This window comes from Cryptomeria japonica, chromosome 4 (genome assembly GCF_030272615.1).
Source record: "Cryptomeria japonica chromosome 4, Sugi_1.0, whole genome shotgun sequence".
NCBI classification, from domain to species: domain Eukaryota; kingdom Viridiplantae; phylum Streptophyta; class Pinopsida; order Cupressales; family Cupressaceae; genus Cryptomeria; species Cryptomeria japonica.
Window position 1 is genome coordinate 667109865 of NC_081408.1, and position 20470 is coordinate 667130334.

Below are 20470 nucleotides of genomic sequence, written 5' to 3' on the forward strand. Positions count from 1 at the left end.
AGAACTATTGTTGAAGGTGCTAGAGCTATGATGTATGATCAAAACTTAGAAACCTCTTTTTGGGCTGAAGCCTCTAGTACTGCTGTATATATACAAAATAGATGTCCTCACTCCCTCCTAGATGACAAAACCCCTGAAGAAACTTTCACTGGAGTTAAACCTGACATAAGCCACCTAAGAATCTTTGGATGTCTAGTCTATATTCATATACCTAAAGAGAAAAGATCCAAATTAGAACCCTCAGGCAAAAAGGGCATATTTGTAGGATATAGTGAAACATCTAAAGCCTACAAAATCTACATACCTGGACAAAGATTAATTGAATTAAGTAGAGATGTCATATTTGAGGAAGACATTGCTTTCAAAAAATCTAAAAGTACTCAAGAGTTAGAAGATCAATAATCTCCTCTAAACATGGAAGAGGATCTTGCTCTTGAGATTCAGAGGGAGACTCATGAAGTAATAGAAAATGAAGGACTAAATGAATTCATGGATCCTGCAAATAAACCTAGAGACACTAATGTGAATCGAAAGAGGCCACTTTGGGCAAGGAAAATGATTCAAGAGGCTATAGACTATGCAACACCTCAAGGGACCTTCAGGGAAAGCAAAAGACCTCACAGGTTCTCCAGCTATGTTGCCTTAATGAGTGAGATCATCAAATCAGAACCTTCCAGTGTCAAGGAGGCCATTAAAAATCAAGTGTGGAAGGATGCTATGATAGAAGAGTATCAGTCAATCATTAAGAATGATGTTTGAGACATTGTGCCCCGACCTAAAGATAAATCGGTAGTGTCTTCAAAATGGCTTTTCAAAATAAAACATGCGGCAGATGGCAGCATTGAGAAATACAAAGCATGATTTGTAGCCAGAGGTTTCTCTCAGAAGGAAGGGATTGACTATGAAGAGACTTTTGCCCTAGTTGCCAGATATACTTCTGTTAGAGCTATCATTGCCATTGCTGCATCTAAAGGATGGAAGATCACCAGATGGATGTAAAGACCGCCTTCCTGAATGGGGTAATAGAAGAGGAAGTATACTTAGAGCAACCTGAAGGGTTTGTCATGCATAGAAATGGTTCTCATGTATGCAAGTTGAAGAAAGCCTTATATGGGCTCAAACATGCTCCTCGAGCTTGGTATGAAAGGATAGATAAATATCTTCTAGGCTTAAACTTCTCCAAGAATGATGCAGATCCAAATTTGTACTTCAAGGTAATTAATGGTGAAATGTTGATTCTCATTTTATATGTTGATGATTTACTAATTACAGGAGAAGATCACCTAATTACCAAATGTAAACAAGATCTTGCATCAAAGTTTGACATGAAGGACTTGGGTCCTTTACATTATTTCCTTGGTTTAGAAGTTTGGCAACAGGTAGATAGCATCATCCTAAATCAAGGAAAGTACACTATTGATATTCTGAAAAGATTTGGAATGATGGGGTGTAAGCCTATGTCTACCCCTATGGAAACAAACTTGCACAAGTTAAAGGAAGCAGCAGTGGAATCAGAATTTGCAGATACCACCTTATACAGGCAGATAATTCGATCCCTGATGTATTTGGTTAACACCAAGCCATACATTTGTTATCCAGTTAATGTATTTAGTCAATTCATGTGTGAACCAAATCAGATACATATGGTTGCAGCTAAGCATATTCTGAGATACCTGCGTGGTACTATTGGGTATGGTCTTAAATACACTAATGTTGACCTAGATCTTCATGGATACATTGATTCAGATTGGGTTGGAAGTGTGGTAGATAGAAAGAGCACATCAAGGTGCTGCTTTAGCTTAGGATCAGCTATAATTTCCTGGATTAGTAGGAAACAATCCTCAGTGGCACAGAGTTCTATAGAAGCCGAGAACATTGCAGCTTCCATGGGAGCAAGGGAAGCAGTATGGCTAAGGAAACTCCTTGTGGGATTGTTTTGTCAACTTTTGGATTCTACTATCATCCATTGTGACAACCAGAGTTGCATAAAACTTTCAGTAAATCCAGTGTTCCATGACCGGTCAAAGCATATTGAGATTCCTTGTCACTATGTTAGAGATATGGTTGAAAGGAATGTGATTCAACTGAAGTATGTCAGTACAGATGAACAGACTGCAGACATTCTTACCAAACCTCTATCCAAGTCAAAAGTTGAGCATTTTTGGGATAAACTTGGTATGGTTGAAAATGTAAGTTAATTTGAGATTAAATCTAAATTATTTAATTCTGCTATACTAATATCACTAAAGATGTTTAATGTGTAAACTCTTTTGTCATGTGTGAGACTCCATGATTGCATGGGCCCTGTGAACATTTTTGAAAGGTGACGACTTTTCAACAATGAACACTTGTATCTGGTTGATATTGTAAAGTGACGACTTTGCAATATTTGACATCACTATCATGTTGGATATCATGGGACTTGATATCTATGGACACGTCATGATAGTTAGCATCTCAGTGGATATTATGTGACGTAATATCCATGGATATGCCATGATTTAATATACCTATGGTAGGTATCATGTGACGTGATGCCAGTGCACATATCATAGTTTTTGGATATATACATATGAGAGTCATGGCAAATATCATGTGACTTGATATTTATGAGAAAGCCATATCTCTTAAATATCATAATGAGGTGATATCATTTATAAATGAATCCATTGTATTCTGGGATAGAATTAATCCTCCCTAGCTAAGAGGGAGTGTTAATGTTTTGTAGCTTCGGTTAGATTATTCTAACTGGTGAAATCAAATGCTTAATTGGCCTATCGGCCTTAAGCATTTGATATCTATCCTTCACAAGTATTAATCAAATTATTTGCTTTATGTGTCTAATAAGATTCTTTCTTTAACTATTAATCTATGAAATATGATTGTAAATTAATCATATGTATGTATTTAAAAATGTATCTTTATACATTATTAAATACATACATATAATTAAATTGATTATATTAATCATATTTAATCATATGTATATCGATATTGAGTATCGATCAGATTATATATTCTAAGCGAATCATATTATTAAAGTGTATTGGTATTGTTACTAGATTTTCACCTACAAACTCAATCAGGTAGAGCCACTAAGTTTTTGAGCAAGTGGAATTTAATGGCCTCTCTATGATTGCATTTTATTACAAAGGAAATAACCTCAATATGCAGAAAGCAAAGATTGCAAAGAAAGCATTTCATTGATATAAATGACCAAAGCATAGAAGGATTAGGCAAGTCTTTTGGAAAGAATGTAATCTTTATTAAAATGATAGAATGCATGTCTCACACAATAAGCCGTGAGACTGACCATGTTCATTCAATATGCATGATGCACATGAAAGCCAAATTATACATGAATAAGTAAACGCTAAAAATGCATGTCTAGAGGGTGACTAGTCATTGCCTGAATGATTGGCGCTTGTTGGCTGATCCATAAATCTGCTGGTGTCATCCTGCTTCTCTTTGCTTCCCAGGTCCTCAACGCTCCTTTTTCCTGTATGATTCAATAGGCAATGAGTTAGAACTGTGTTCTAAGCAATGAAAGGTCATACACTATACATGAGTATTCACTTATACATGTATAAATCAGTCCTGATGTGCAAAGAAAGGAGATGCATATTTGAGGTGTCCAAGAGAAATCAAGAAAATCATCATACATATGCATATTATTGCTAACATGTTTGCTTCATGTGCAGGATTAGGAAAAGAACATCTTGCTGGTCATAAACTTCACAAATGAGTGGGGGTAAATGAGGCTCCCACAAGGGTTGAGCTCAGCTCATATGGGAGCAACAACAATGTCTCATACAATCAGGTTATATCAGAGCTGTTGACAGATGAAGAGCAACAAAAATACAAGGCCTTGGAGGACATTCAATATTGCAGATTCAAAAGTCTATAGTGGTTATGCAACCCTTGAGACAGCGAAAGGACATGTGCATTCTATCTTACCTTAAAGGGGAGTTTGTTAATGAAATAGAAGCCATGGTGACGTGCTAGTCAGTCAAGACAGAGATTCATGGGTCTGCAATAAAGGAGGCATTAATGTCGCCATAGAAAAGTGGTACAGATAATTCCAAAGGACTGTGAGATGCCAAGTCATTATTAGTTATAAGGTCTCATGGTTGTAGGTGTTAAAGGCAATGCTCAACTTTCAAAAAGACTATCACAGAACAGATCATAACAGTAAAAATCTGAAAGCAGCTCCAAAATATGATAACAAGTCCTTTTGATGCCAAAGTACAGAAATCTCAGCCAACACAACAAAAAATGCATGGACAGTGTGTCAACAATGGGGTTAGCATCTTTCAAATACAATGCACAGTAGTATCAGTAAAGAGTATCTCAATGGCATAAAGAAAGGACAACCAACAAAGATGCAAGGGTCACTGAGAAATGGAAGCCTGTAACATTAAATAGTCATTCACAGTCCCCTAGGGCAGTATACAATGACCTTTTCACTGTCAACAGAAGCCTTTGACACTATACAACAAGATTACTGTCATCGCAGTCCTTTGTACATGATGAGAAGATCAATGAAGACACAATCTTGATAATGATAAGTTAAGTTACTTTTATTTCACATATGTATATGGAAGTATTGATGGTAGCAGTCAAGGATCGAAGACCTATAAATGCAAATTATTTCACAAATCAAAGAGCAATTCCCATGGAAAGGGGAAGAAATACAAAAGTGCGATGAGCAGTCATGATCACAGCATCAAAGAAGGATAGTAAAGAACATATCAAGATACAAGGAGGCAGGCCTAAAATTTCAGTTTCTGAGCAGAAAATCTTATCTAGCAGCCTCCATGGCCCAAGGATCAATGCTAAGGTGCAAAAAATCAAAGCGGAGAACAGTCAAAATGCAGTGAACAATCATTTGACTAATCTAATAAAAGATACAACAGTCAAATAGGCCAAATTTAATAGTGGATGCTATTAACAGTTATAATCATTATACAGTGAATGTTCAAGACACAAGGAACCCACTGATAGTACAGACTGGTGAAGAGGACAGGCAACATAGTATCAAGGGCTTCAACTTCAATGACCAATTTCTCATGAATGGACAATGGATAAATGGGCTACATGAGGATGTAAAATTAATGTTCTTTCGCATATTAGCAGTACGCCATACAGTTGTTCCAGAGAAAGATGCAGGAAATCATTTTATTCATAGTATAGTGAAATAGAAACAAGAAAAATTGCCTGAAGCTGCCATTAGTGGCCAGCACACAGCAGTATTGTTTTCACATTTTTTCATTCAGTTTTCTTTAAAGAAAAATCTGATAAAACCATTATTTTCGAAAGGAACTATGCTCAGAAAATCATTTTCAGAATTGAGAAAGATCGAATTGCTAAATGGAAACAGATGGTTACCAGAAGCAGCCATTAATGGCGAATAATACCTGCAATTCCTTCTAAAAACCCATAGCGGCCAGCAGAAAGTCATGCCCAGCCAGAGATAAATCATCAAAAAATCATGGCACCCAACACTCAGGAAAATAACGCCCAGTTCGCAAATGGAAAAGTCACACCCAATAGATCAGAATCTCGGGAGAGGATGCATTAAATAATTAGAAAAATCGTGGAAAAAGAAGACCCAAAATCGCCTCCAAAACAGAAAATGATGTATCTTTTGCCAAAAAAAATTAACTTACCACGCAGTTTGTGCAAGTGATCTGTATGATGATCGCTCAGAGTCTTCTGAAATGGGGGAGTTTGGATAAAAAATTTCGCCCAAAGCCCTAGTTCACAGTGCACAATAGAGGTTTCCATCAAAAGTAGAAAATGAGGTATCAAAGGCCGCAGAGAATGCGAAGAGATTCGTGTATTTTACACCCAGCACACAACAAATCGCCCAAATTTCCTTTTTTTGTGCCCAGTTCAAACCCTGGCATGGTGTGGAGTTCCCAGCAGCAGAAAGATGAAAATATCGAATGCCAAGGAAATGAACATAGATGAGTTTTTTAGGGTTACCTTCACCCTATATCCTCATCGGTGGCTTAAGGCTTTTTGGCCTTTGATTATTTTTATTTTTATCTTCAAGTTTCAAATGCCACGCAAATGCCTAAGGGGTCGATGAAATGTTTTTCATCCCCTTGTTAAAATTTATTAAGTGATTTATTAATATCACTTAATTTTTGATTTGTAATGTTAAAATTTATAAAGTGATATTAATAAATATCTTGATAAATTTTATTTCTTTGTGAAGACTAAGCTTAGTTTTAAAAAATGTAATAAATGTAAATGAATGCATATTTATTAAAGTGGTCTAAAATTTACTACTTAATTAAACATTTGTTTCTTCCTTTTTTATATTTAAAGTAATAAATGTAATAAATGTAATAAGGAAAAATATTTATTAAAGTGAAAAAAATAAAGCACTTTATTAAATATATTTTCTAATTACATTTATTATTTAATAAATAAAGATAACGAAACTACTTATTAAAGTGATTTATTTTATTTATCACTTTAATAAATAATTTTATTATTTTTATGTTATTAAAATCTTTACTTTAAATATAAAAATAAAATTAAACAAATGTTCAAATTAGGTAATGATATTTTTTAAATCACTTTAACAGATATTTATTTTCATTTATTAAAAGGTCAAAGAAGATATTTGTTGCATTAATGAAGGCTTGCAGGCCTGTCAAGGATATTTATGGGTCATTTATTGTGCAATTAAGGGTTTTTATGGGAAGACATGGGGTGGCTTGACTTTTGGTTCAAGTGCATTCCCTTTCAGACATGTTTGGGGCCCTAAAAAGTGGGTTTTTTTGAGTCTGCTCGACCCAAAAAGAGGAGGTGGAGTCCTTTTGACTACCTTTTGTAAAAGCATATATACTAGAAGGCTTCACTTTTGTAAGGGTTCTTATTCATTCATCTTTTTAGCAGACTGTAATTTCTGAGTTCTCTTTGCAGGAAGGAATGTTTTTGTAACACATTTTCAGGAATTATAAAGCTTGGTGATACCTTTTTGGTAGGGATAATAGCTTGGCTTACCTCTCTACTTCTCATTTTTCTGTTATTGTGTCTTTAGTGTTAGTCAGTTCTTTGTGGTTGGCTTTTGCCCCCCTTAAAATTGCACTTTCTGTTGATGCCTTATATAGAAATACATATGTTCTTGCAGGTCATAAGCTGTGTTTTTCAGTGATTACCAGTCTTAGGTTGTGAAAGGAGTTTTTTTTTTCTTTTTTCTCTTAGGACTATGATTACCCAGCCTTCTTATGAAGTATTGATGCAAAGATTATGGGTTGTTGGTTAGTGTAAAAGAACTTTATTATCACTGTTATACTGTGTATCTTTTGCTTAGTTGAATTTCAACATATCATCTGGTGCAATCACCTTAGGTTTAGATTTCAGTTTTACATGTTCTCCTCCTTACTCTTTTCCCTGAAGAAATTGTTAGTTTAGGTGAAGAATTTGAAAAGAACCAGCTTACTCTAGAGGTTCACTCCAAGTTTTAGGCAACCCACAGGCCTAGGAGGGTTCCCATGTGTCACAAGCCTGCTGAGTTGATAGCTTAGCAAACAGGGGTGCAGGTTCAAGTGATAACAAGTATCAAATGCAAATTAGAATCGATAACAATCGATTAACCTTTGTTATGTATCTGCATGACTATCACAGCTGATAAGACATATCTACGTAGAGACATGTCTCTACGCGAACATGTTCCATGTAGAGGCATGCCTCTACATAGGCATGTATCCCTCTATATGTAGAGGTGGTCAATCGGTACTTGTGAATATACAGAATTATTAAGTGTTGACACAAGCCCGACTGCCACCTTCATCACAACAGCCCGTATGCTGGTAAAATCGATAAGTAATATATCGATTTTTTCTTTGTTTAAAACAACACTTGTAGAGAGATCGATATCATTATAAATCGATCATTGGAACAGCCGTTCATATTATAATCAATATTCTTAGTGATTGATAATACTGTAATAAGACTTGGAGATTACATTCTTAAATTTAAAATATCCTATATTCAAATCTGATACAACTTCAACAATTACAAGTGAACTTTAAATTATGAAGTTAATACAAAACTTGTAATTTATTTAAAAAGTTTCACTTCAGTGATTTTAAGTTATGGTAGGGGTTTTTCTCCTCCATTACAAGTTTTATAAAGTCATTTTAAGTTGTAATAGGGATTTTATTTCCCTATTACAAGTTTTATTTTAAAGTTATTTTTGTGACTTGTAAAAGGAATTTTATTTTCCCTTTAGTAGTCTTTTGTTGTTTAAAACTTGTAAAGGGAGTTTTATTTCCCTTTTACAAGTATTTTAAACTTGTAGTTTGCTCTCACAAACCCGATTTTGCCTTATGCATGAAAAAGTGAACATTATTAAACTTGCAAATGGGTTTTAGAAACCCTTTTTTTTTTGTTCTTTGCAATTTTAAACTTGTTATTCTTCCTCAAGAACCCGACCAGCTATAGAGGTGGATTTTGTTGAAAATTTCCAATGATTTTTGTGGAGATATTCAAGGAGGAAGAAGGCGTTTAGGTTTCATACCTATTTTCATGCATCTTCAAACTCCTTCCATGCCATTTGGAAGACGTTGTTGCCGGTTTTAATTGCATTCAAACAGAAAACACGTGTTTCATGAAATGCCACGATTTACTTCATGAAGTGCCACAATTTTGATTCTCCTAAGTTGTTTGGCTTGTCTTGCTTAGGTGTGGAGATTGGAAGCTTCGTTTGATCGATTCCTCATGCATTTGATAGGTGTTTTGCTCCATATGGCATTTTGCACCGGTCTTCTTTATCATGAAAATATTTCCAGCCCGAGTCTATCGAGAAGTCCATAAAGTCCATAAATTGTTCCCTCTAGCAATATTAGCACTTGGGAGATGGTCTTAGGGTCAACCCTAGAGATAATGGAGCCATCAACAAATTTCTTGCAAATCCGGATGGTAATGGCTGGCAGAGGAAACTATCAGCTCAAGGCATGGGACGGAAGGTGGAAAACCTCTAGCAATAACAAGCCTACTTTCAACAATCTTTTTACCAATTGGGGAGACAGAGTCTAGTTGCATTCTTCTGAGGATCCCAAGAAGGCTAACATCACCCAATTCTTTATCTGTAACATCTTCTAAACCATCTTCTATAATAGGTGGCATTGGGGGCACTAAGATTTGAGATTCACAGGCTTAAAACAAATATTTTCTAAAGCTACCACCGCTCATTAAAAAACAATGCATCGCTTTGACCAGATTAAAGAGAAACAAATCTTTCAAATAATGCCCAGCCAAAACAAAAAAAATTGCCTCCTTTTTTTTTGAAATAAAATGAGCTTCTACGTGCCTGTTCCATTCCAAAAATAACGTCAAATACAAGTAAAATAGTCACAATATTTGTTTAAATGGTTTTACCAGACCAAACTGATCGGTCACAGGGGCAGAAAACGTTTCCAACAAGGAATATCATTTGACAAAGAGGCATTAACCAACTATGAAACTGTTAGCTGTTGTTCTAGCATGTAAATTAACATATGTCGATACACACCCAGGCATACTTGCGTTCAGAATATGCACTCCATATAGTTTTGTAACAGCATACCATCCAACAGAAATTTCATAGCATAAGAACTTCCTTTTACAGAGACGGCTGAAGACAAATATGGTAGAGACATTATACAAAGCTACCCACAGTCATCCAAAATGACAGAAGAAAAAAAATGTTTCTCCTGAATATTCCACAGCCATCCATACTAATGATATATTGATGCAAATTTATTAGTTCCACCCAGTAAACACTCGGCACACATACCTCATATTATTCATTTGCCCAGATTTGAAATGACTTTTACAAACCATAAAAAAAATGGCACACCATAACATAAGTTTAGTTGCCATATTTTAACTTAATAGAATCGATCCCTTTGACCATACAAACAAAAACATGACAGGAAAGATGACATGGCATAATAGATGATGTAGCAGCTGAAATGTCAACAAGAAGATACACAAATGGCTAAAGCTGACACACATACAACTCAAGCAAACACATAGGCAGCTCAACAACAGACCTTGGACATCAATTACAACACGTTCAACAATTTGATAGAGTGATGATTGAATCCTTGGAATGATCTCTCATTTATTTTTTATTGGTGAAAGAGTCACCACCTTTCACAAGAATTTAGTCTCCACCCTTCATTGTTGCCTTTTGAGAATAATAATTTATTTTTCGAAATTCATCCTTTCATCATCGATATGCTCTCTTTATTAATCCTTCATTTATATGCCCATTTTAAATAAACTCTTCTCCCTTTTATATCTTCCAACATGAGGGAGTGTAGTTGACATAAAATGCCTATTGTTATGTTTGATAATATTGGTTATCCGACAATGTATTAATTGTCGAAATTAAGTTTGTTGTTACTCTCAGGTAGTTAATGTGTCGTTTGGTTGTAAATTGCAAACAAGCAATATTGAGAGGGGGGTGTAATGTCCCCTTCTCATTAGTGCGCAGACATTCGTGGAGTTTGGCCTATTATTTGACCCTCGTAGGCCAAGGAGTTGATGAGAGGGTCGTTTGGGCAGATGCTTGTGGCTTCACATACTATTTTATATGATTTTGGGGTGAGATAACGTGTTCTCACGTATGTTGCTAATTGCACTATATATTATAAAGATATTTTAATATTATCTAAAGTGCAATTAAATATTATTTTTGAAAGAGTAATTAAATAATATTTTATTAAAAAGGAATCTTTTAGAAGGGAGGTCGATTCATGTTTGAAAAAGAATATATAGGGGATGAGTCTCTTGGTTTGGCATTGAACACTTGACATCTTCTTGTGATATCGAGCTTTGTGGAGCCTAGGGTTTGTGTAGGTTGACTATTGATCTTTGGGAACGGAAACTCCCTTAGATTGGCATAACTGAGGTGGTGAAAGACCCACTGAAGGGTTGCAGATTGGGAAGGATAACTTAGTCCTTTCATTTGGGTTTAATTGGTGGCCAAGGGCTAACTTGTGCTTGGAATCGAATTGGAGAACATTGGAAGCATTTTGGCGTTGAGTGACTTCAAAAATTTTTCTATCTAAGAGCTGATTGAGATTACCATTTACTGAATTCTTGTCTGAGTTATTTTCAGACTTCACATCAGTTGGAGAGGTGCCACGACTTTGCTCATAGTGCCCAATTGGTGCATCGATTTCACTCCTAGATTGGAGCGCTCAACCTAGGAAAAGCCAATGATGCCTTTTTATGCTTGAAAGGGGGCACACAAGCTGATATTAATTAATTTACTATCTACAACAGTCAGAACAGGGGTGGCAGTTAGTGAGCCACGATTTGGCTTAGGGAGGTTGAAAGATCCCGAATGGATCCTTTTGCTGTTGCTGCTGTAAATTCTTAATTAAACATACTATATTTTTGTAATTTTCCGGTGATCTTATAGAATAGACAGAAGTTGTAGAAAGGGATTGTTTCGTTTTGGGTTTTGATGTTATCAGTAAAGTAATTGATAAATAGCAACAACTGTGAAATAAAACAGTAAACAATGTTCATATGTAAGAACACTTAAGCAATCTGAAAATAGTGCAAATCATACCAGGCAAATAACCTAGTTTTGTATTTAGCAAGAATCCATACAATTATTTGGAGCTGTTCTCAATCTGGATTGAAGCCAGATGGAGGAATATTACTGGCAACGAACAAGGAAGACCAAATAACCTGAATACAACCCTTCAAGCCAACATACAAACAAGGCGTGGTTGCAAAGGAGGCGTGGAAGCTGCTGCAAATCACGTGCCAGCTGAAATAGAACAGCCGCCTTGTTGAAACCCCCAATATGCACGCTGAATCTTCAGGTCAAGAAGATGTGTCTTCTACCTCTGACAATCTCTGTGCAATCTTGGATAAATCCACTGTCAACTCCTACTGAGGGCTACGTCCCAGCAAGCTCAGACCTGGGGTTTGCGTCCCAGACCAAAATCACTCTTCAAGAGCAATTCCCAAATTCGCAAGTTTCAAAATGATCAAAGATGCTATCAATTAGGTTTTCATCTCCTTATAACTCCTTTCCCTTTGCAAGTCGAACCCTAAAGAATAATAAAGCTTGCGCTTTATAATTAAAGTGACACTTTCCCAATTATGGTGTCAAACTATAGAAAAATATCACTTTATTGCGAATAAATAGCTTCAAGCATCCAAAAAGACTCTGGGAGTTGAGAATCATGTAGCAAAGTTCAAGACCTTTCCAACAAGCTATAACACATAGGCATATCAAACCAGATGAAGTCAAAAACCCCTTATTACTCCAAAATGGCTATATACATAGCCTTATTTTAATTTATTTAATCGCTAACTTAGGAAATATTTAAATATATTAAAATATTTCCATAGATCCAATAATAGCCCAAAATAACCAACCAAACATGAATTTGACTTTGTCACCTGTCTGTGACTGATGTCGGACAAGATGGGCCAACTGGCAGTCCCATCCCTAAAATCTAGGGATGCTCCTAGAAACTAGGAAACACACCCAATCTTCCTGAAACTGAAACCATGGTATGGTCCCGTGGAACCTCAAATATGGAAACTGCCACAACCTCCTAAAAAGTAGGGAATCGCCCTAAAAAGTAGGAACCTCTCTCCAAACACCTGTAACTGCTCAAAAGGATCCTGCTGTACTCCTTGGTCCCCCATGTGGTCATTCAATCAACTGCCATTTCTCCCTAAAAATTAGGAGACCTCCCTAAAATGTAGGAACTGTCGTCTGAAGGTGCAAAATGGCTCACAAAGCCCTTGCAAAGCTCCATGACCCTCAAAATGAGTCCCCTAACCATGTCATTGACCTACGGGAACTCGAATGGTAGATCAACCCCTGCTAATCTCATGTCACCTAGAAAAGGGGACATTACAGAGGTTTCATTCACATTGGATATGGCTTGCTTCTTCAAACTCCAGCATTAAGCAATCTTCCTACCAGGTTCTTGCTGTCATTTTGGTCATGGATTGCATTGCCAATAGAGTTGTTGGTATGGCTGCCTTAGTTTGTAATTCATAAATTCTGAGTATAGGAGTATGCATGTATTTTGCAAGCCTAGAGCTTGATTGAAATAAGGATTGCATTAAATAAAGAAGTTAGTTGTGAGCTCTATATATTCTGTAATAAGTTTTGTTTCAAGTCTGAGGTTGCATGCTATATGTTTGACAAAATGTCAACTACCTGAATATGATGTTTGTATTCATTCCTTATTATCTTCATTAGTAAATTTATTCTCAGTTTATTGCATTACATTTATATGTTTAAACAAAGAAAAACAAAAAACTACATCAGCATCAATTACACGCAAAGTTATGCAAGTCTTTCCTGAGTAAATAACACGTAAGGTTATCAGTCTGAAACTCAAAACAACAGATTGAAGGTTGGAAGACAACTGTTCGACAATATTCCTTACACATTCAACAAGGGATATTATAGGGGGGGCATGAATTAGTATTGCAGATTTTTAGACTTTTAAAACTTGAAAACACAGAGAATATAAAAAGAGCAATTATAAAGACACATACACCAGAATTCTTGTGGAAGACCCCTTTCGGGTAAAAAACAAAAGACATCAAAAGATTTCATTAATATAAATGGGCACCAACCTGAGTTACAATGGAGAGCACCAACTCGAACATTGAAGCTCACGGGGGAATTAGCTGAGGAAAGAAAAAATAAAAGAAAGGCAAAAATGCCTAAGCTTAATCGATGAAATAGGGTAAAGAAACCCTAAAGCCTTTCATTTCATTCTTTGCTTTGCTTGTCGCTTCTGTTTGAGGTGCCAGCATGGGGTTTCTTTGAGGAATTTATCGTTCCTTTCTTATAAAATCTAATTTCCTTTTCATTGGGCTGCATTAAAAGTTAGATCTAATCCGGCAGGCTAGCAAGATCAAAACTCTGATACCACTATAGTTTCCCTTTTCAAATATAGTCCAGCAACTTAGGTAAACTAATATACAACTGTATGGATTACAAATCAGACCCAATGATGGTGTCTGGGATAGGTGAAGAGTAGATCAACGACTGTATGATGTCCTCTCCAAGTTGTTAAGCCACAATAAATGAAGTCTGGTATCTGAATAACATTGTGCAGCAGCAGATTAAGAGGCATGGCCGCTAAACAGAACTGGTTGTAGAAAACAAAGGTGCTGCGCAACAGAAACAATGCCTCAAAGTTCATTTATAGTAGCCAGTAATAAATATTCAATGGATTTGCTAGCGAATATTGGTCAATCCAATCCTCAATTCTTTGAAATATTCAAGTAAATTTCAATAATCAGCATGAATGTGATCCCCAATAATTTAAGCAAAGGGTACATTGAAAGCTCTAAGGATCAGGTGGCCAATTTGACTCTACTTGGTTCAATAGGTTCCAATAATTTGGCAACAAATGATGGAGTTGTTCTTTTGGCAAGTAATGATCTTGCTTGTCTTAAAATAGGAAGCATGATTGGTATTTCCTTGTTTGAAGAAGAAATAGATACTGACAAGTCCAATTGTTGAACAAAATTTGAAATTTACTTATTGATTTAAAATTATATAGACAAATGCAATATAACTTTTGCACATTTGATTATGGGAAGTATAACACTTTGATGGGAGAACTTTTATTATTTCCAATGCTAGCATAACTAAAATCCAATGCAGGACTAAATGATGTTTGAGTTAGTTCTCTTTAATGATTTTTGTAATCTAGATATCAGAAGAACCAGATGCTGATAAAGAAAACTCTGTGTTAAAAGTCAGGATATTCTGTAAAAGATTATAAGCATTTTTTGAATCGATACCCCATTCAACTACAGATCAAACGTTTCAAAGAGTAGTTACTGGACTGAAATATAAGATGGTCTCTATACATTGTTTAAGGAGCGGTTGCCACTGCTAGAAATTGAAAATTATGTAAAATCTATTTTAAAGATTGAATAGCTGAACGAAGATTCATTGCAGTTGTGAACTCAGAATGTAGTTCCTAAAGAAGATTGTTATGACTTCAACAACTACAATAGGTGTGAAAACTCTTCTTTCATGAAATAAAGCAAGTGTTGTGGCCATTGCACTCAATCATAGGCATGCAAAAGATGAATACTGGAATAAACTTCTGTGGGACTAGGGGTTTTAAAAATTTGGTCAAGAGTAGATGATTTAGGCAACTATACCTGCCTTGCATGGAGAGACAATACTGTTTTGACAAAATGTGTCAGATTTGCTACTTCTCTTGAACATGTGCAGAATATTTTTCAAATAAACATGCAATTCAAGTAGGCCTTAGAGCGAGTCATTCTCGATCTTTTTTTCCCTCAAGCCTCCTGTTTTTTTTTTTTAATTTCAAAGGCCGTGTGTTCTAGCTTGAGTGATTCTTCTTTGGATCCTAAGTAAAAAGTCTTCTCTCTCCCAGAGGATGATGAACTACTAAACTTCAACTTGATGATGCTAATTCTCTTTTCACTGTTGGATGAGGATAAGGCTGAGGATTCAGATAAGAGACTGTTTATGCTTTGTTTTTCTTATCCTACAAATATTATTCAGCCTGAAGCCATAAGGAGACGTAGTTTCATGTTGGTTGTTTTTCTATTTGATTGTTTCCTAGTTCAATTGTAGGAATTATTCTTGTTCTTGGAGAATGCTTTATATTTTGTCTTTTATGTGACATTGTCCTTTGCTAGACTATGTCATTCAGAAATTGTGTATATATACCATTGCCGAGCAATGAAAATAATTGCAAGATTTGAAAATTCGGTATGAGAATTATCATCCATAGACTATAGGAAATGAAGTTTCAATCTGATCTTTAATGTAGAAATGTAGAAATGTAGATTTTCAGTCTTGTTACATAAAGTTGTGGTGAAATCTAACAACTCTGTGAAGCTGCAGATTAGCAAGGAAGTCTCAAAATCAGAGAGATAACCATGAACTTCAACCAACCATTGAACCTGAGATCTTAATGACCAAGGATGACGAAGACCCTGATAGCTTGGACATTTTTGAAAGACGGGAAGAAATTCGACAAGGCATTGATTTAGCGACAACTTTAGAGCGTATTGAGAAAAATTTTGTTATCACAGACCCAAGGCTTCCCGACAATCCTATTGTTGGTTCAAAACTCAATCAATGTTTATAATATCTTTTATTTTATGTATATTTTTATTTTATTAAAAATGAAATGAGAGTAAATATCTCTACTATTTGATTTATATTGTTTTCATAAAAAGGATAGCAACAAAACAAATCATTCTAGAATAATTTCCTGATAATATACTGCTCTGCAGATATTTGCATCTGACAGTTTCCTGGAGCTCACAGAGTACACTCGTGAAGAGATTCTGGGACAAAATTGTCGGTACGATGCTTATTCTTTGGATGTATAGGCTTGAAAAAGTGCTTCTTTTATTTATCTGTTCTTGGTTATAATAAAAAAGATCGAGTTCAACAACAAGAACTGGTTCTTTTATATTTGTCCTGTTTCTTAGCACCTCAGCATGAGAGTGTCCTTCAATGCCTAAGAATAAACAATTTATAGATCCTTGAACTCAACTTCAAGGTCAAATATAAAGTACACAAAAGTATGGTAGCAGAATTGAAACACTGTAATCTCAACCTAGGATTGTTGAATATGTCCTTGTAAATACATTATATTGAGCACCCTGCTGGAAGGGTTTACAATACATGCCGAAGAGCAAGGATATATATAGGACAAGAAGCTTACAACAAAAGTAGACCCTCAATCCCATCAATAATGCCCCTCAATTATTTCATGTCTGATCAAATTGTAGCTTTTTCTCCTGAGATGGAATTAAAACTCTATTAACATTCTTATGGATCATATAGTAGTGAAAATCTTTCTTGGTATTGACTGGTAAACCAAAAGGTAAGTGTTTTTTAATTAATTAAGAAAAACTCAGGAAATTTTAAATACTCAAAATTCATGAAAATAGAGGAAAAAATGCAAATTTTTAATTCCATGCCAAATAAATTTCATAGAGAATTCAGGATTTCATTAATATTGAGGATTCTGATTACAATGCATAGTGCATTATGTAGTCATTCTTTGCCTCTATGTTTGGCGCTAGAAATTGATTACAAATTATAAATTCAAAGACAATTTACAGAGTAGCAAATAGGGAGGGAGCCTGTGAGGCTAGGTGTTATTATTCACTAGGGGGTTGCAGCTTATGATGTAGAAACTCCAGCAACTAGGCTTGTTTGCAATCGATTGAGTTCACATTCATCATGTAGTTTGTTCAAGATAGGTGGGTCCTCATCATCAAATAGTGTCTCCTCAACATTTTTGATTCATTCTAAATTCAGATCAATTTTGTCAAGGTCAATTAATTGATCATCATCGATGCTCCATGTTATAATCAAATTGAAGGCATATGTTTGTGACATATATGGAATAAGTATGCAAATCATGCAACAAATTCAAATTGGTTCCAAATTTGTAAGTTGCAGCAAATACAATCATAGTTTGCAAACCCTGTGAGCACTCCCTGAGTTGTCGAGTACTCACTATTTTTTTTGCTCTGTGAGGTTTTACAAGTTTAACTTGCGAGTTTTTATAGACACAAGAAAAATGTGGGTAAAAATGCCTACACAAGTAAAATGTTGGTTAAAACTTGTTTTTCACACATTTTTTACTATAAACCATGCATGTTCTCTTTTGAGATGTCAATTTTTAATTTAATACATTTTATAGAAAAAAAATGTTTTTTTAAAGAAATTTGAATTTTAGTACTTTCTAAGTTGCCGAGTTCTTGCCAAGTGTTTGCTAAGTTTTTGTCGAGTAAATATTTTGGGTTTGCCATGTACTCTTCGAGTCTGAGTTTGCAAACTATGAATACAATAACTAGAATTAGAATTGTAAGCTTTTTCTGATGTCAAATTTTCTTGAGTGTAATGTGGAGATTGTGGTGAACAAATGCCAAATATTTCATCTGTTCTCAATTAACTAGTTATAATTCTTAGATTATATGTGTTAAAACTTAAAAACTTAAAACATTCTCTAAGAATAGTCACAACTGGATGAATTACATGGCTGGCTTATTATGTATATCGTCGTTAGTTTTTGGCTTCCTTGCCAAAAAACTTTTCTATTGCATTGACAAAAAACAGATCTATTCAAGATTCTATCATCTATGATTTGTTTAATATCTATATTGTATTTCAAACCAAAATGTTCAAATTCAAAATTAAAACATTCAAAGAGAGAAAAGGGCAAAAATTGATTCCAAATTCCTGATTTCTAGGTCATCTTGAGTCTTGACCATTATGACACATACCATTGGAGAAAATCCCCTTTTCTTGTTGTTATGAAGGGAACTCTGCAATAGCTGCATGCCAGTCCTTTAAATTAGGGAAAAAACTCTTGATGCATTTCAAGAGGCCCTTTGCCACCTTTGTGTCTTAAAAGGACTTACCATAAAATAATGCTGGATTGAGATAGTATTCAATGTCATGGAGATAGAAATGCATTTGCAAATCTCATCTATCGTTGGTGATCTCCTATGTTGGCATGTACTTATCCATGTCATTGAGCTTCTTGATCTTGACAGCCTCATTGGCCCTATCCATGGTATGTCACAACCCAAATATCTAGGGTCATGAAAAGACCAACTTATCCATGTTTTTGGGATTTTTTGATTTATTAGAGTACGTTTCATTATTACCTCAAGTTTGATTAACTAAGGTGGCATTTGATGTTGTCATACAGGATCTTATTCCAAGAACTTAAGTCATTTAAATCCATCAGTATCATTGCTTGGGTTCACTAAGTATTAAGACCTTGTTTTGTAGTTATTTAAATTCAGATTTCATTATAAGACTTTCTTAGATACATTTTCATGATCCTTGGTTACATATCATATACTCTATGTTCCTTGAATACTAGCTCTAGGCAATAGGAAAGTATCATTCATTTAAACAAGAAGGTCAATTGATATAAGTTTGCCTTAAGTGCATTTTCATGATCATTAGTCACATATCATATACTCTATGTTCCTTACATACTACCTCTAGGAAATAGGCAAATATCATTCATTTAAACAAGAAGAAGGTGTAATGTCCCCTATTTATACACTGTCAATTACCAAGAGCAACATCTATGTTGCTACCTCCTATTGCTATTGATTGAGCGTAACTAACTAATTCTTTGTAATATAACTTATTAAAAACCATGCCTTAACTTAATCCAATCCGACCCTATTCCCCGAAGAGGGCTTGGCTACCTAGGGCACTTGACACCACCTCCTTAATGTAACCCAGATTACTGGGACTCAGTCCATTCACCCTTGGGACCTGCAGCCCAGATTTCAGGCGGAGTCCTTTCACCCTTGGAGCTCCCTATTGAAGTGGTTTTATTCTGCCCCTCCCTGGCAGCACCCATCTCCCTTGGGGAACAGGAAATACAGAACTGATTATGGTTTAGGACAGTAAGACATTCTATTTATCAATTCTTTATTTATCTTGTTATCTATTTACTTATGAACCTCTGATTTGTATAATTGATTAACTCTTATTTGGTGTATCAAATTAGTTGGTAGTCATGTTCTGTGATGAGTTTATTTATTTATTTTTGATGTATTTGTATCACTGTAAATCTGGTTAAGTACTGTCTAACTTTAATCTTCATAATGATTACAAATTTATTCTGTTGTGTATATATTCATATAATTGTCCTCTATATACATATATATAATATGACTGTCATACATATTGCAGTCTATATTATTATTATTATTAATAATACTACAAAATTCTGCATAAGAATATTAACAGACTTCATATATTAAGAACAAATATTTAGTTTATCCCTATGCATACCACCAAGAACAAGGACGTTACTGCCTGTAACTTAATAATAGATCTGATCTGATCGATGGTGATTGTCAGTGATGCAATGTAATGTCCCTACTAGTTAGAGATCACTATCCTGCAAAACAGATTGTTAGAATACAACAGATATGTACATATATAACTAATCTACTTTGCAAATTAACTTAAAAATACTTAATTAACATAATCACAATTCTCATCTAATAAAAATGATACGAATGCCATACGGAGATATGTCCTTAGGCGGCCGTGAGGCTCGCCTTCTTGGTACCCATCTTGGTTCCAAGCCCCCTCCAAGAGATTGAAGATGAATTGGACTCTTGTCTTGGATGTAATTTCTTACATCCAAGCCATCCAGGAAATCGAAGGTTAATTCGATTCCTGTCTTGGGTGTAATTTCTTACACCCAAGCCATCTAAGGAAGACCCTATGTCAATTCTTTGCCTTGGGTGATGCACCTTATCATCCAAGTCCTCAGAGGGGACCGGCCAGATCCGTCTCTTCTTGGTTGAACTAAGTCAATCAAGCCATACATATGCATATAGATGTTTAGTATATATACCGCCCTAGGGATTATCATAATCCCTCCCTTAGACTACGGGAGTTTCCTCCCTA

The 20470-nt window shown here is 35.3% G+C and overlaps 1 protein-coding gene across 1 annotated transcript in view; it reads left to right on the forward strand.

Moving 5' to 3' along the window:
- Positions 1-20470, forward strand: part of LOC131061847 (phototropin-2) — a 446814-nt gene that overhangs the window by 70574 nt on the left and 355770 nt on the right. The window contains exons 6-7 of the mRNA XM_057995710.2: positions 15899-16115; positions 16294-16364. Of these exons, the coding sequence (XP_057851693.2) occupies positions 15899-16115; positions 16294-16364 (288 nt within the window). The remainder of the gene's footprint in view (positions 1-15898; positions 16116-16293; positions 16365-20470) is intronic.